At 40.9% G+C, this 17595-nt stretch overlaps 2 protein-coding genes across 2 annotated transcripts in view; both read right to left on the bottom strand.

The window, feature by feature from the left end:
- Positions 1–5446: 5446 nt before the first annotated feature.
- Ch25h (cholesterol 25-hydroxylase) lies at positions 5447–6646 on the bottom strand. The gene has a single exon (XM_010605012.2). It carries the CDS (start codon positions 6610–6612, stop codon positions 5719–5721), a length of 894 nt encoding a protein of 297 aa, XP_010603314.1. The 5' UTR covers positions 6613–6646; the 3' UTR covers positions 5447–5718.
- Positions 6647–14967: 8321 nt separating this feature from the next.
- Lipa (lipase A, lysosomal acid type) overlaps positions 14968–17595 on the bottom strand; it is a 32599-nt gene continuing 29971 nt past the window's right edge. Inside the window, exons 9-10 of the mRNA XM_010605013.3 lie at positions 16899–16970; positions 14968–16084 (exon numbers count right to left, since the gene is read on the bottom strand). Of these exons, the coding sequence (XP_010603315.1) occupies positions 15851–16084; positions 16899–16970 (306 nt within the window). The 3' untranslated portion in view covers positions 14968–15850. The remainder of the gene's footprint in view (positions 16085–16898; positions 16971–17595) is intronic.

The raw sequence follows: 17595 nt of genomic DNA on the forward strand, positions 1-17595 counted from the left end.
AAGATCTAATTATTAAAATAGAAACACTAAACAGGCTGGAAGAGGTGTTAAGATGAACTCTTGAAGACACTGTTGTAGGAAAAGATTGCATGAACAAAGCCTCAGTTGCCTGTGAACTAGTACAAAGAATCAACACATGGGATCTCATCAAGTTAAAAAGTTTCTGCACTGCAAGAGAAAAGATCAACAGTGTGAACAGACAACCCATAATGTGGAAAAAACTTTTCATTGCTCTTCTTCACACAAAGGTCTACTATCTAGAATATATAAACAACCTTTAAAAAATCAGACCTCCCAAATTCAAAGATCCAGTCCAAAAATTGGCATCCAAAATGAACAGACATTCCTTAGACAAAGAAGTAGAAAAAGCAAATAAACATATGAAATAATGTTCAACATCACTAGTTAACAGAGAGATGCAGATTAAAACAATGCTGAGATTTCACCTCACCCCTGAAAGAATCACTGTTATCATGAAATCAATGGATAACAAATTCTGGCAGGGCTGTGGGGAAAGAGGAACTCTGCTCCACTGCTGGTGGGAGTGTAGATTGGTGAAGCCACTGTGGAAATCAGATGGAGATACCTCAAAGAACTAGGATTGGAAGTCCCATTTGACACAGCTATTCCACTGATGGGTATCTTCCCCAAAGAATTATCTCATTATCTCTCATCTGTAATAACTATTTTTGCAACAAAAAAAATTCATAACAAGGGAGCTACGACTTACAGAGAGTGTTTTATATATCAGGCAGGTTCCAAATTCTTTAAATGTTATTTTCCTTATTCCTCACCACAATTGTAAGGGTAGGACAACCACCCCTCTTAGTTTAGATGAGGAAATTGAGCCTTTGACAGATTAAGTAACTCACTCAAGGTCACAAAGGTAATAAACAGTAAAGCCACAACTACATCCAGACAGAATCTATCATCGCCTCCTAACTGGAATAACCACTAATATTCTGTTGCTAATTTTCATCTTTAACCAAGTACAATTGCTTCACTCCTTTCCTTAAATTTGTGGGAAACCCTGTCAACCTCCTTCATTGCCCAAGTCTAGCTTTCCACACTTTCATCCATCTACTCATTATCAATCAACAAATTATAGCAACCCTATTTGACATATGGTCTTGGAACACCCGTGACTTGCAAACGCGTAAGCAGTCCTAACAGTTCCCGTGGCTTGTCAAAAGGCTCACAGCAAATGCTCACCACTGATCACCAAGCCTAGGACTTGACTGCCTCATTGGGCATATATTTCCTAAAGTTCCTTCCTGGCTCATTCAGTGCTCTGAGACTCCTACTAGGTATAAAGAATGTCACATTCTTCCGTCTCTCTCTAATTTTGCAACTGCTTTGTCTTCCTCCAGGTAGAGCCTTTACCCTGCCAGGTGAACTCACACAAATATTCCATGAATTATCTCCAATAACCCATTCCTTTTTTGTTGGGGGGGGACTTCATCAAGCTGTTATGATAAACCTTTACATCATTGGTCATATTAGATTAGATGAACTTGCTTGCCTGACTCTCTTTCCAAGGAGACTGTCACATTCTCTAGAACAGGGGTTACGAGATGTGAGTTTAGCCTGAGTAATACTAATGATGTGGGGGTGGAAAGGAATGAGATGTTTTAAAGAAAGCCATGATTAATAGCAAAGTTGTATTCCTAGTACTTCTAAAATCCTTCTAACGCTGAACTAATATATACCAAGAACTAGGCACTGAGCTGGAGTCAGAGATAAATGTTAAGCTGGACAAAAAGTAGTAATGTAGTGTGTGTGCATTGTTCACACATATAGAGTATCTATACAAGCAGGGTTACACACGTATAATATATCATAGATGTACAGCATGTACACACTTAGGTACACTGTGTGTATATGGTGTGTTAGTGCATATATAGCATCTAAATAGTGCATAAATACATTCATGCTTACACATATAATAGTGTGTTAGATTTACATGCATTTTGTGTATATAATGTTCACATATATACTGTATACATAGTCTTGTACACTTGCATCCTGCACATCTCCATGGTGTGTACGTATGTGTACAAGCACCACAGTGTGCACTCTATAGTGCAATGCAATAGGAGACTTTCAGAGCACATTAAGGTATACATAATAGGGATTTTTCAATAAAAATGTAAGTGTCTTGTGTCTGGCTTCCTGTTGTGGTGAAAGAGGAGCCCCTGAAGGGAGAAGAAATGGAGAGTTAGGAAAAGGGTTTGGAGAAACCTCACTAAAGCCAAGCAAGAACCACACTCTAAGGTGAGGGTGGTTAGCTAAACAGATAACCAAGGAGATGGAAAATCAAAGAGGAAGAGAGCCCTTGATATAATAAGTTGCAGGTACATAGAGTAAGCCCAGAGTAAGTTTCAGGAAGAGGTAGAGTACATTGACTCAGAATTGAGAAAGTAAAATGACAAAAATCTAGGTTTCCAAAACTGTTGTCTTGGGAGGATGACTAGAGAAACAATTTGTGGTGGAAATAGAATTAAAAATTCAACTTTAGTTGGCCCCCGAGAAGACAGGAGAGCTCGTGTTTGTGGACAGAAATTTCAGTTCTGAACTACAATTCTGGTGCTGGGATAGTACAGCATTGATCACAGTAAACAAGACCACACCTAGACCTCCAACTTTCCTGGAAGTTGACATTTGGTTATGCAAAAACTCACAACAGCTCTGTGAGAAAGATTTTTATGATAAACAATTTTCTGTAGATGAGGAAGCCAACACAGAGAGGTTAAGTAACTTGTCTGAAGTTGCTCAGCTAATAACTCCCAGAACCCAAGTTCCACACCCAGGTATCTTGGTTTCAGCATTTATGCTCGTGGCCCAGGGACAAACAGAGATGCAGAAAACACAGTTCTTGACTTGCTTCCTGCTTTCTCAGGTCCTGCTAAGGCTATATATCAAGAACAAGGCACAGAGCTGGAAGAAGACATAAATGTTAAGTAGGACAAAAAAATGATAGTGTGTGTGTGTTTATACATACCTACCACCTCTACATACATGTTACATAGTGGCTAACCTAGGTCTCCTTCCCTGGCTTTCTCCCCCAATCTGTGCAGAAGCTTTCACACATCAGCATTACTGTCAAAGCAGCAGACCACAGAAGCACCCGTGTGTCACAGCCATGAGAAGGAAGAGCAGAAACTATTTGTTGCCTCTGACGGTTTGCCTCCCTCCAGAAGTTGTGAAAATTATGGTAAACACGAGAAAAAAAGGATAGTAAAGCTATGAAACCAAAATTTAGGAGAACTTGCTCCTAATTACTTAGAAAAAGGCATTTAACTGCTGAGGGCACCAAGCCTCCCTCTGTAACATGAGATGATGATTATGATGATAACGTTCTGCCTTGGTCGCTTTCCTCATCGCTGGGGCAAAATACCCAATGCCAAAAATGTGAAGAAAGAGAGGTTTATTTTTGGCTCAAGTTTCAGTGCATGGTTGGCTGGCTCCAAAGAAGCAGCATGGCAGAGAGAATGGTGGGAGAGAAGCTGCTCACGTCAAGGCAGCTGGGAAACCAAGAGAGGAGGAAGGAGCCTGTGAGGGACTTCCACCCTTCCAGGTGATGTGTCACTTCTGCTTCTGACTAGGCCCCACCTGCTGATAGCAAGTCAGCTGTCACATCTCCATAGACCAGTCACCTTTGAAACACCCCACCTACAGAGCAGTAAGGCTGCAGGGGACATATGTGAACCATATCAGTGTCTTATACCCCTTAGAGTGTGTCACAAAGATCAACTGTAATCAAGTGTGAAAGTGCCTTCAAATATAATTATTCATAATTACGATGAAGTGCTCAAACTATTTGAAAAGTCGTCCACCCTCTCCACTTCCCCAGGTCCACTTCTCAAGGCTTAAAAGCTGACAGATGATCTTGAGAAAGTTTCTGAATCCTAACATTTTCCACTTGAGCGATTTGCTTCGAATCTAAAATTCCCTTCTATAGTAAGGCAACACTGACTAGATTTTTTAAATCTCTGAGGGTGATCTGTGACAAATTGTCATTATTCAAGATTTACAGGGTGTTTTTTTATGCCTGATCCCAACAACTAATAATTATACAACAAATTTCACACCTTGCTGTTTATCCTTCAAATTTTTCCCCATTCACCATATATACCATGACATTGACCTACTACTTACACTGCAGCATTTTCACCTCACACCTCGCTTCTTCTTTTGGCAGATTTCACTTTTATGAATTAATGTGATCTTTAAGTTCCATGCTTGTCTTGCTTTGGACCGAGTAACTTCAGCCTAGAAGCAGAGGGAACACAAGTTGGGATGAACATCAGAGAAACAGGCATTCTGGTTACACACTCCATCATTTGGGAGGGCCTGAGGATATTTCACAAGAGTCTCTTTCAGCACACTGTGCAGACCAGGGTTTATATGAATTTTATTTTTTTACATTTAAACAAAACAGTGTGGCTCATATGTAATGAACCTAGGGGTTACCTGCAACGCTACTGTCCTTTTTAGACTTCTGTTGAAATCATCTTTATTTTTAACTTAACCCTACATAAACTGCATTCCAAAGTTAACATTGAAATAATTAAACAGCATCCAGATGGGTAACAGATAATGTGACCAGTGGTAGAGACACTTATTGTCCTAAGTACTCTGCAAGAACATCTGGGGCATCATCTCTATACACACCAGAAACCTGGGATCCAGGGCCAAACTTCACTTTCTCTCTCTTTGAGAAAGAAGCAGTATATTTGCATAAATGTCTTATGAAAATGACAAATACACAAATTCCAGATCAAAGAGGTGATGTTTTGTTGGTCATTTGAATAGGCTAAGAACGGCATTGTGGAAAGGGGGCTTACTTAAAATTGCTTTCTACACATTGATCAGTTGCTCAAATGCACACATACTGAACTCACCAGTTTTGCAAAGTGAGGCTATGCTATAAATCCCCTATACACTATACTCCAAATAACCCAGTAAATCTCCAATGGGAAACTCGACAATAATTTTTTCATTTGTGCACTGTGCAGAAATCAGCTGAAAGACTTCAAAATGACAGTTTTTTTCTCTCTGTGAAACCTCTAGACCAAAAGAGATGAACTAGCCCCTTCTTCCCTTCTTTCCTGTGCCTCCCTCGCCCTCAAAATGCCCACCATCAGAGTCCTCACTTCACACAGTAGGGCTGATGGAACTGAAGAACTCGTACCATCCCAGCTCCCCATTCCCTTTTTAGCTTTATCCATCAAAATGTCAGTAAAACAGAAACAAGTAAATGTTTGATTCTTTTTTTTTCATTTTAAAAGGACAAATAACTGTTTTCAATATAAATACACATTTCTTCGAAAATTAGAAAAAGATACTACAATTTTGGTCACTGTCCAGCAGGAACATATTTGATTATAAATTCAAAAGTCATATCTTCCTTTAAATAAGTTCATTTAGCCCAGTTTTAGGACACTTTCACACACAGGAGAGTTTTTGTTATTGTAAGAAATCCTTTTAGAGAGTATTTAAATATGCCGGTGATGAATGTCTAATTTCCATCCAGGACTCAAGGCTATTGAAATGATCTAGAATTTAACACCAAGAATATAATTGTGTGGATATACAAGCACTGTATAAGTTACTGTCAGATTGCAACAATAGATCAGATTTTATCTATCGTCAGTTTTCATCAGTTAATAAGTTACCAGTATTAAAAAAGTAGAAAACGTATTTTTTTTAAAACGCTCATGAATGTTTCTTCTGATTCAAGCGTGAATCGCACAGCAGCCCAGAGTTTGAGGAGCACCCGCCACAGCTACAGCACCACGCTGGGAGGGGTGCGGCCCGCAGAGTGCCCAGTATTTTGTCCCAGTGGGTGAAGTAAGGGGCGAAATTGCAGTTAAACTGAGAGTGATGCAGGTCGTGGTGCGCCACGCCCCCGTACCAGCCGAAAGGCACCAGTCTGTGCGTGGACCACGGAAAGTCGTAGCCCGAGTGGTCCTCCACTGACAGCCAGATGTTGACCACGTGGAAGGTAAGAACAGTGAGCGGGTGGCACCGGAGCAGCCTGACGTTCACCAGGTCGAAGAAGCCCAGGGAAAACAGCTCCCAGACGCTCATGTACTGAGTGGCGAGCGCGAACAGGGACGCGTTCTGGTGGTGCACCTTGTGAAAGGTGCGGTACAGCCAGGGCACCTTATGGTGCAGCACGTGCCACGCGAAGAACTCGGCGTCGAAGAGCAGCAAGCAGAGCAGAAGGTCGCGCAGGAGCTGCAGCAGCTCCGGGGCTTGGGGCGGCAGCAAAGCGGGGCTGCAGACCCAGTGGAGCAGCGTCACCGGGAACACGAACACCAGGTGCTGGTACAGTGTCTGTCCCAGGCAGGGCAGCAGCTGCCGCGCGGAGGGCGAGAAGTCCGGGTGGATCTTGTAGCGTCGCAGCGCGGGCACCCGGGGACACAAGAAGTCCAAGACTACGAAAGGCAGGCAGAAACCCAGGTAGGTGACGATCGCGAAGATGACCGGGAAGAGGGGCGACTGGACGAGCGCCTCCCAGGTCCTCACACGATCCCAGAGGGGTTGCAGGAGCGGCCGGTCCGAGCTGCACAGGACCTGGGGCTCGGAGCTGTTGTGGTCGCTCATGGTGAGGCTGAGCCTGACAGCTGCCACAGTTCGCAATTCCACCAACTTTTCTTAGGGCTCGAGGACCCGCCCCGTGTGATGTCAGAAGGCTTTTTACTCTCTTTCCCGGCTGCAGGAAACTCGAATATGCAATCCAAACGTTTGCCCTCACTTGCTGTAAAATATTCGCAATAGAGCTGAATCTAATTGTCCTATACATGCACGTGTGCAGTGACACTTAGAAGCTTTTTGTGTGCGTGCAGGATTACGTTCTGTTTTCAGTTTACTGTACAGATACAACTGTACAGATCTACACTGAAGAGTTCCCATGGCTTTAAGCAACTCAGTTTACTTGTGTCATCGTCGCTCCCAAAGTAGTATTTCCCTCACTACCAGAAAGTGCTCCTAACTGCAACAGTGTGCTTTCTTCAAGACGCAAGCATAACAGCACTTTAAAAACTTTAAAGCGAGGAAAATTGCGCAGTTCAGGTCTTGCTGCACGCGCCTTGGAGTGGTCGATTCCTCCGCAGAGAGGAGCGCAGCCCCCCGGGCCACCCCGAGTGGGAGTCGGCTCTGAATTCCCTCCAGGAGGGTGGTCGGCCAGGGTCGCAAGAAGCTTTCGGGTCGGGATCGCAGCAAGCCGGAGGAACCACGCGACTGAGGAGCGGCAGCCCCCTGGCACCGTCAGAGGCGGCCGCACTAGAGCCCCGACCTGGGCGGTACCGCTGCAGGCGAGGCAGCCCCTGCCATGCTCCGCTGTGCGGAGAAAATGCTGCGTTTAAAGCCCAAAGTCGTCAGAGTCGGCTAAAAAGAACGTCGGGAGTCAGTGATAGATGGAAAGGACTGAACCCGAAAATCGCTTACTTTTACCCCCAACGGAGGACCCGTGTGCTCCTGAAGACCGTGGGAGGCTGGGAAAGTGCTGGCCTCTCCTGGGTGGCAGCCTTAGCGCCCACTTTTTTCACTCCGTTTCTTCCCCAAAGAGTGCTCCCGGCCCAAACAGCAGTACCTCGCCATGCCCCTCGTTTCTCAACCAGCACGGTGATTTAGTCAGGGATTGCACGCAAGAGAGTCCGGATTAGGAAAGCTCTGAGAGGCTTCCCGGATAGGCATTAAAAACAAACCAACCCTATACCTTTAAACCATTTGGTAAACTCACCCTGACCACAAGAGACCCTTAAAAGATCTGTCATTAAAAAAAAAGATACATTTAAATCTTTGTAGGAAAATGGGTAGTCCGTAAGAACACAATATTAAGTGAAATAAACCAGACACACGAGTTGAACTATTGCACAGTTTCTCTTATATGAGAAACCCAAAGTATAAACAAAGAGCAACATGAAAAATAGATAATAGGAAATAGGGAGATAGATATTGCTCAAATGGGAAGGAATCAAGAGCCTGGGGAGAGAAAGGGGTGAAAAAAGGAATTAAGGTGTGTTATGTACACTTACCAACTCCACACAAAGAATGTTGAGACGTACGTACTGCAAGGGTATGCCAATCAATTTTCTTTAAATTTTAAGTTTTGGATAATAATTTTGAAGCCAGGGACCACTCTAAAGTCCAGCTTTTGCCATTTGCATCTGAGTCTGAGGTCCACCTGTCACTCCCTGAAACTTGCATTTTTTCATCCACCCAAAAGGAAACAAAAACAATGCCTGTTGTGAGCATTAAATGGAAAAAATAAATACATTCACCTTGTAATGCCTAGCATTAGCTAAGCATTTTCAATAGCAAGATTTCATCTAATTTCCAAGAGCTGTGTTCCCCCTCTGGCAAGAAGCGTATATTCTTATTTGTGTGTGTGTGTGTGTGTGTGTGTGTGTGTGTGTGTGTATTTACAGCACTAAAATCACAGTACCTAGCTCACAAAATTAAAAACATATTATTTTTAATTTGTACTCCACATTTTACCTAAAGATTGAGACTATTGAAATTAAAATCAAATAAAATTATGTAAAGAGAAATAAAATATATAGAGCCATGTAGTATGAAGAATAAGTACTATAAAAACACAGACTAATGCATAGGCCTAAAATATAATAATATATAGGACATACGTGATATAGACCAATTCATAAAATAAATATGATGTACACATCATAACAAAACAAACAAATTCATCATTCAAAACCTCCCATTTTGTGTCCTAGAACTGCCATTAGTGGAATCTGAACAGTCTTTGGACACCCATTCTTGGGGTCCCTGGAACAGTAGCAGTAAAACCTATGGCACATGTGTTGCAGTGGATTGTTTTGCCATCATTGAAACTTAAAATCTTGTTGTCACTGCTTAGGCCTTACAGCAGCCTTCTTTTTTAAACCCCTGTGTGCCATAAAAATATTACCCTGCTGTCAAATTTCTGTTCATGACATAAAGGGTCAGCAGCAGCTTTGAGTTTCTTAATAGTGAAAATAAAGAGGGTAAGAATTTAGACTTTCTAATGTAGCTCTGATGTCTAGAACAATAGCAGAAAATAGGTTCATTGTAGGCCCCTGGTCTCACTACTGGCAGGCTTCTTACTGTGAGACACGGACAATCTCCTTTTCCTTCTGGCCTCCCCTCCTCAATGCTGTTCCCACTTCGCTTTTAAGGCAAGCTAGAACCTTCTTCTTTGTCATTCCTGGTAGACTAAAATGTCTATCTTGATGCAGTGTCTTAGAGAAGAGAAAGGATTTTTGGTCCTTCATTCTTGTGCCCCCTGGAAGCTGTAAAGAGACCAATAGGTTTCTCAGAATTACAAACGGATTCTGTTAATAAATATTGTTCAAATTGACCCTCAACAAATGAAATCAACAAATTTTTTTTCAGCACATGGTGTCCTTTCCCTGGCTGAAGTCTTGGTTCTCATGCACGGATGATTTGGATTTTTGAGTGGGTGGCATTGGCAGGTAAGCATAATTTGGACTTAGTTATTAGATTTGCTGTCAGGACTGCACCTTTGAGCCCCCAGACCAGTAAAACTGTTCTTGTCCTACTTTGGTGGTTCTGTCCTCTGTTCCCACAGGAATGGACTTCAGGTGCTAATGACTTCCAACTCTATGTATCTAGACCTGAAGGTCAAGCTTCAACCTACATTGTCCACCCCACCCCCAAGCCCTCTCCTCACAGCACTTTGAAGAAGAGCAGGCAGCCTCTCTGCCACCCTGGCACATGAAGTCCTCATGCCATGCACAAATGCACCCATCTCAGGGAAACTGGTCAGGGAAAATCTTTTCTGCCATCTCTTTCTGTCATGAAGGATGCCAAAAAAGTCATCAGAATATGTCAGATGAATCTAAATCAGTCAAAACTGAATGGACCAGGATAAAATTGAAGTCTTTATGTGACTTCAACAAAGCCAGTAGTTGAATTTGGCAAACTTACCCCTCTAAATACAACCCATGCACAAAAACTTAACAGCTTTCTAGGTGAGTAGTTCCCTTTAGAATCCAAGATGTATTTTCCAGAACATTTTCCCACAGTGTCAAATGTTAATTTGTGTGTGTGTGTGTCTGTGATGGAACCCCAGGCCCTGCACATTCTGAGCACATGATCTAGCACTGACCTACAACCCTAGTTCTAAGTATTGTATCATATACATAGTGAGTGCTCAAAAGGTACCAGGTGTTCCTTTTAAAAGATTTTGGCTCAAAGTGAGGCTACAGATAAAATCTTTTTTTTCCCGGAGTAATAGTAGATGTTGTTTTTGTTGTTGTTGTTGTTTTGTTTTGTTTCATTTTTTTTATGTGGTTAGCTACACCAAGCAGGGAGATGTTTCCTGATTTGAGATCATTGGTACTTTGGCCACATTATTTCTTATACTTCTCCAGTTATCATGACTTCTTATGTATCATTTTTGTCTTAACTGGATCTCCCTGACAGAATTGGAAGACAGGAATCCCTTTTTTCTAGTTTCTACAAGAGTCACTTTTTTGAGATTACAAGCATGTCCATATTTAATGCATTCTTGAAATTATTTGGTAGCATCCTACCAAAAGACACTGAATACTGCCCCCTCCTGAAAATAGAATACGTAGTTTGCAAAGCCTGTTTCCAATCATATAATCTCTTCTAAAATCACTTTTGTGATTCTTTTCTAAAATAAAGTCAGAGTCTTGGCAGCTACTAACTAAAACTACTCTTTCTGGCTATCAGAGATCTGTAGTGTTGTATAATGTGTAATACTCACAGAAGTGGAGCAATCTCAAAAGTCAGACTCTAAATCTGAGTTTTAAGGACTAATGCTTAAAGTTTTGGTCTCAGAAAAGTCAAGACCTACCGAGATTGAACAGTAAATTACAGGCAAGTAGAGTGGCACTCAGGCAGTGTCAGCTCTAAGCTGAGTATCTCTCCTGGAGGAGTTTGATATTGGAAGGGGATACAGAAGCTGTTTTTTTGTGTCAATTTACAAAAGATTTAGAAAACATTAAGTCGCCACACACAAAAACGTAAACTTCGATGAAGAATATGAAGGTTCTTCACTCCAAGAGGCTGCCTTGCTATTCCTATAACCCTAGATACTGGTGCATATTTTGATTTTAAATCATTTGTATTTTTGATCCATCTATATCATATGTAAGCAGGTGTTTCTACTGATATGACTGGAACTCTCATCCATCTCTGTAAAATATTTCACACACATAAAATCACCCCAATAAACAACATACCATAAAGCAGGAAAAATGCTAACCATCCACTGTCAAAAGGGTTGTTACAGTGATCACAGCCTTATGAGAAGGCTTAAAAAACCCAGATGGCACAATGTAAAATGAAAATGATTATTTTTACAAGTACTAGATAACTCAGCAGAGATACAGTTTTATTTCTTAGTTTAGAACTGAAGTTGATATCTGCACATATATAACACAATAAATACTCTTCGATGACTGACAATTTTTATCAGAATAATTACTAACCCAATGTCGCCTATCAAGCATCACGAGAGATCACTACAAATTTGAAAAAAATTCTCCATGTATAAAAAAAGGCAAAAGATTGAATTACAGAATATTTTAAATGTTTACAATTAACACTGTTAGTAGCTTCCATTAATAAAGCTATGAAATAAACTTTATTATTTGGAGACAGTGCTACAAAATTTTGGTGTTTAATAAAGGTGAGTTCTGAATTAAAGCCTTCTCCAGTTCCACCCATCCACCCACCCCATGGGCAAAATTCTGATCATTCATTTACCTAATTTACAAATTTTTATATTTAGGTCACATTTGGGATTAGCCACTCCTTGAGAATATTTTTTCAGATGTTATTAGGCAAAATTAAGTATAAGTTTGGATGGAAATGACCACAGCTAGAGCTAGCCTTATCCAGAATCAAATTACTAACCGGTTCACATAGCTGCAAAGTTCTCTTCTTTCCCAGAGGAAAGCCCCAGAGAAATCCTCTTTTCAAGTGTTGGAGGGAGCAGGAAGCAATGGGAGGGGAAGGAGGAGAAAAAGGAATTCAGATGTGTTGTGTACATGTACAAACTCCCACACAATAGATGTAATATTATGTACAGCAAACATGTAATAATAAAAAATTAATCAAAGAAAGAATTAAGAAAGAGCAGAGATGAATAAAATTCAATAAAAGGCAATTTTATAAAAGGGAGAAAAAAAACTAGGGGACTGAGGAAGATTTGCATGCAAAGCCAAGAGTGCCCTCTGGCGGAATACAGAAAAATGATTTTTTTCTTCATTCTTTATTGCAATTTATTTTGTAATCCTTCATTTTCCCCTGTAAACACTGTATCTTAGAGAAAAGTTCCATGTTGGCAAACTTATATAAATATTGGCCTAGAGACCCTTGTAAATCTTTGTGTTATGCTAAACAGAAAATGTATCAATGCCAACTGTAAAGAACAGAGCAGGACTCTCTAGCAAATTGTCACAGAATGTCATATGGCAGAAGTTTTAACTCTCAGCTAATGATGAATGAAGCTATGTTAATTTTTTTTTTTTTGAGACAGGATCTTGATATGCAGTTCAGGATGGCTTTGATCTCACTATGTAGTGTAGGCTGCCTCAAATTCATAGTGATCCTCCTGCCTCTGCCTCCCAAGTGCTGGGATTATAGGCCTGGGCCACCACACCTGGCTTACATATTCTTGATGTTGTTTAAATATCTGATCATGAGGGTGTGGCACTTGTCAGTGGATTAGTCTCCTGATGAGTTTATAGCTGCATGTGATTTGGAAGGTGAGCCCTGACTAGAGGAGGTGAGTCTGTGGGGCATGGCATGGAAGGGTCTCTCCCTTTCTCCTTCCTTGGCTTCCTACCTACCATGCCACAAGCAATGCTCTGCCATGCCCAACTGACATGATACCCTGCCTTGGAGACAGACGAAAACGGGCTGAAATCTCTACAAACCGTGAGACAAAATAAACCTTTCCTCCTTAGATTTGCAGGTGTCAGGTATTGTGTCCAAGGGACAAGAAAAGTAACTAAGACAGACTTCAGTAACAAGAGTAGGGTTGTTGCTGTGAGGCTACATGACCATGTGGTTCAGAAGCCTCTTGAAATGCCTCACTGGAGGAGTTTTGAAAGGATCGGAGATGCTGGCTGGAAAAAAGAACTCTAGAATGCTGTGAGCCAAGCTTGATGGGAGATTGTGGTCAGAGCTCAGAAGAACAGATGTTTACATAACGGGGCAGAAAAGACCAGGCTCAAAAGGTTGGGAAGTTGGACCCTAGACCTTTTGTGTTATGCTGTGTCTGAAAATTAATCTGCATTTTGCTCATGTCCAGACATTTTGTGAGAGACTTAGATTAAGGACAGTGGGTTGATTAATCTGGTGGTGGAAATTTCCAGGCAGTCAAACATTGGGCTGTGGCTTGGGTACTGTTGAGGGCTTTTAGCCAGCTCTACATTGAGAATCAAGAGCAAAGAGCCCAGCAGAATAGTTTAAAACATTTTGGTTTTGCCAATAAGGAAGCTCCAGTAAAGCTGGGGCCTGAAAGTCTCCACCTTTCACAGACTCAAAAAGACCTGTGAAAGGAAAAGTGAAAGACCTATTAACTCATGTGACAGCTGTCTCAAATTGTGTGCAAGAACTTGCCTAATCACAGCTTATAAAGGAATCTCCATGAGCTCCAATGGCAACAGCTACAGCAAGAGGAGCAAGTCACCTATGACAATGAAGTCATTCTCTGGCAAGTTCTCCCCACTCATGGAGAAAACAACAAATAAAAATGTCCACACACTGTCTTTTTTTAATCAGCCCTACCCAGTAGGTATCTGTACCTGGTTGGTCAGTTTGCCTTAGTAGAAGGCAACAGGATAGCTCCTTGGAGGAATGTATGGCCAGCAAAGAGGGTGGCACCCTCTTGGTGATGCACACCCCTGTGTAAAGTACAACTTCACTTTTTACTGTGCTTGCTATGGGAAAATCACACCAATTTTATATCCAGACCCTCCCAGATGTTACTTGTATTTCTAACTTCATTTTGCTAAATGAAGAAGTCCACTGTTTCACAATTTTGTCAGTCCGCAATTTATTGGCTCACTATTCTCCAGGACCTGAGTTAGACTCTGGGTTCATACAATAGTGAAAAGATTGCATGGGGCCTCAAATCTGGAGGGAGTGCATATGGTGTATGCTGTCTCTGCTGACTGCAGATCCCTCCTTTGTTCAAGGATGAAAATTTCTTAGACCTATGGTCTTATCTGTGGCCAGACGCTGCCTGTAGATAAGGTTTCCTTACTGCCTAATCCCTATTCATGGTCTCATTAACATGACCCATGCAGGGTAACATCTGAGCCTAAGTTTCCAAACTACCCTCCAGCCCTCCTTGGGCTTGGGATCCTTTCCTCTTCCCCCTAGGAAAGGAATAAACATTCATGGTTGGTATCAGTGAGGTTCATAAGGAGGAAAAAGGAAAGGGAGATGAGAAAGAAAAACATGATCCCTGTCTGAAGAAAAAGGGAAGAATGAAGTGGTCATTTTTTAAAAAAGGAGAAAACACACAATTCTTCAGGCCTATGAAGCTCTCGGATGTTTATTGGGGAGTTTAAATAAAATATCTTAATGTTACAAGTTGTATTATTCAGTCCACACATAGTTAATACCACGTATTTCTATTTTAGCATAAGTAACTGCATCAGAAAAATATATCAGTTACCATTCTGTCCACCTGACAGTATTATAAGGACACAATGCTGCAAGAAAAGCAGACATAGGCTTCCTGATATACGGATGCAAAAGAGGCTTATAAAAACGCAGGTGAAACTCAACGAAAATATAAAATGAATTCCTGAGCTGAACTTTAATCTGAGACATTCATATTCACATTTTATATGACTGCAAATGAACCAGGACACCTCATGCGGGACCACAGGGCTTTGGCCTCACAATGACATCATCACTGAGCTACAGCAGCTGTTTCATAGTTCCTTATAGTCTCTCCACAGTACCTTTCTCCTGAAACAAGTAGAATTACAGCATGCCATCCAATCTAGAGTTCACAAATACAGACAGTTGAATGTATCAGTCTTCAAGTTATTTATAAATCAGTGCAACCTGCTCTTCAAAACCTTAGCAAGCTATTTTGCTTGGCCTGAGCAATTTTAATATTTGTTAAACATTTGTTATTTTGGTCTGATAAAACTCACTAAGGAATCTTTACTACTGGTACAGCTAGGATAGCCCTGAATTTGGCTAAGTATCTACTATATAAAAGCATGACAAAGTTTTATTAAGACCCCTAAATATAAGAAAATTAGACTAGGGAGCCCTTTAAGGAAAGGAGATGAGACCTGAATATTTCTTTTTATACTGTGCTTGAGTCAGTGACAGACTATTTACCAACAATCAGTGTAAAATTTTCAACACATCTATTAATTTATCCTGGATAGGGAGGGGTAAAAAAGCAATAGAGAAACTTTAAATTGTAACGAGAAACAGAATAGTTTTATATGTATTATTGCATGCCAGTGGTATTACTTCAAGATTTTAAAAGACAACATAAGGGCCGGGGATTTAGCTCAGCGGTTCGGTGGCCTGCCTTGCAAGCACAAGGACCAGAGTTCAATCCCCGGTACCAAAAAAATAAAAGACAACATAATGTTAATGACACTGAATTCATATTCAGCCATAAGTAAGCAAAATAGAACTAGTGTGATTCCAATCCTAACTGTAGAGAACTGGCCATCTTCAAAGTTATAATATTCTTGCCTATAAAAACACAAAAGATCTGGGAAAGGAAAATAAGTATTTTACAGAAATCAAGCAAACACATTTTCACATGACTTGCTGGTCCACGCCTGAAATTTGGTTTTCATGTATATTTCCTCATCAGATCGACAATTTCATTGTACATCCGCCAAGGGGCATCCAAGCCCCAGATAAAGTCAATATGATCCCACTCAGGAATTCGCTTGTGGTACACCAGGTTGGGGATCTGAGTCAGTAAGACACTGATGTCGCTGGCATCCGCAAGCCAGTCGTGGTCTCCACTCCAGAGGGCAGTGGGCACGAGCATGTCTTTCACATTGTACACAGGAGGGTAACTCTACATGCAGAGAAAGCAACAGAAATCACTGGTGTTATAATTTTCAAAGTCACATTGAATACAACCTCCATCAAACACTGTACAGTAAGTCTGATCTGAGCATAAGAGACTAAATTTTGAAAATCTGTTTCAGTACACTTTTCAGGTTGCCTTTGCAAAAAAGTCATTCAACCCATAATGAAAGAATCTGAGTTATGGAGCAGCTGCTCCGTGCTGACACTATATTGACTGTTTAATAGCCAGTAAGGAAGCCATTGTTCTCAGCAGGGAGTAGATGCTACAAGAGAACCAAGCAACCTGGAAAGGGCTTTGGAGTACTGCCCTCCTACCTTCTCCTTCTAGGTGAGAGACAAATCATAGGAATTCTCTGATAATGTTTTTCCATCTTTAAATCAGAGATAACCATATGTATATCACACAGATATTGTAAAAAATAAGAAAAATACAGGTAAAATATTGCATAGTGTAGTTCACTGAGCACTCAGAACAGGAGCTTGCAGATGGAAGAAGAGGCATAGCAACATAATATGGCCAAAGCTAGCAGGTAAATAGATCAAGGGTGCATTCATGATCACTCCGAGTAACGCATACTAGTGTTGGAGCCAGGGAAAGCACAAAGAGAGAGGGTGCCCAGTCCACAACCCCAGTGCAAAGCCTGGGTCCTTGTGGAGGGGACTGAAGGAAAACTAAGAGGATGTAGTCAACCTTTCCCAGCACATGCACACACCTGAGCCCAACCAGTCCTGATAATGCAGGAAGGCTGCCTGGGTGAGTTCTCAGGGCCTGTTGTAATGAAAAGACTTGAAAACTTTACCTGGTTGTAATGAAAATAATTCTTGGCACTGCTTCCCCAGTCAAAGGCTTGAAACTTTTGGTATTTAACAGCCTAAAAAGATGATGAATTCAAAAAATGTTATTTGACATTGAAGACTGAAATAACATAAAGCGCTAGAATTGGTCAGAACCTCAGAAACAAATTGCATACCAAAATCCAGAAAGCCCCTTCATTTCCAAATCACTATTTAAATAAAATAATTGTTTTGTTCTCTTTTATTATATGACTTGATTCTTACTATGTGACTGGAAAACTGCTACTACACGACCCAAGAAAGCAGCTACACTGCTGCTTTGGAGTAGTGCTGGATCTCTTATTACATACACTTTTATCTACACGGATATTTTCCACTGAAATTTGCATCTTAAACTTTTTCAACAAGTTAATGATTTCAGCTGGAGATACACACACGGTCATGTGTCACAAAATGATGTTTCAGACTTGGATGTGGTACACAGACTATAATGATACTGTAAGATTATATCTCTGAGTGAAACAGTAGATGTGTAGTCTAAGTACAGGCTATGATGAATGCACAAGGATGAAATTATCTAGTGACACATTCCTCAGTATCTATTTGTGTTATTAGGAGATGCCTGACATATATAAGTGTGTGTGTATATATAAATATATGTATGTGTATATATGATGTATATATGTATATATATATATATAT

This window comes from Fukomys damarensis, unplaced genomic scaffold (genome assembly GCF_012274545.1).
Source record: "Fukomys damarensis isolate Sample0158 unplaced genomic scaffold, DMR_v1.0_HiC HiC_scaffold_20, whole genome shotgun sequence".
Taxonomy (NCBI): domain Eukaryota; kingdom Metazoa; phylum Chordata; class Mammalia; order Rodentia; family Bathyergidae; genus Fukomys; species Fukomys damarensis.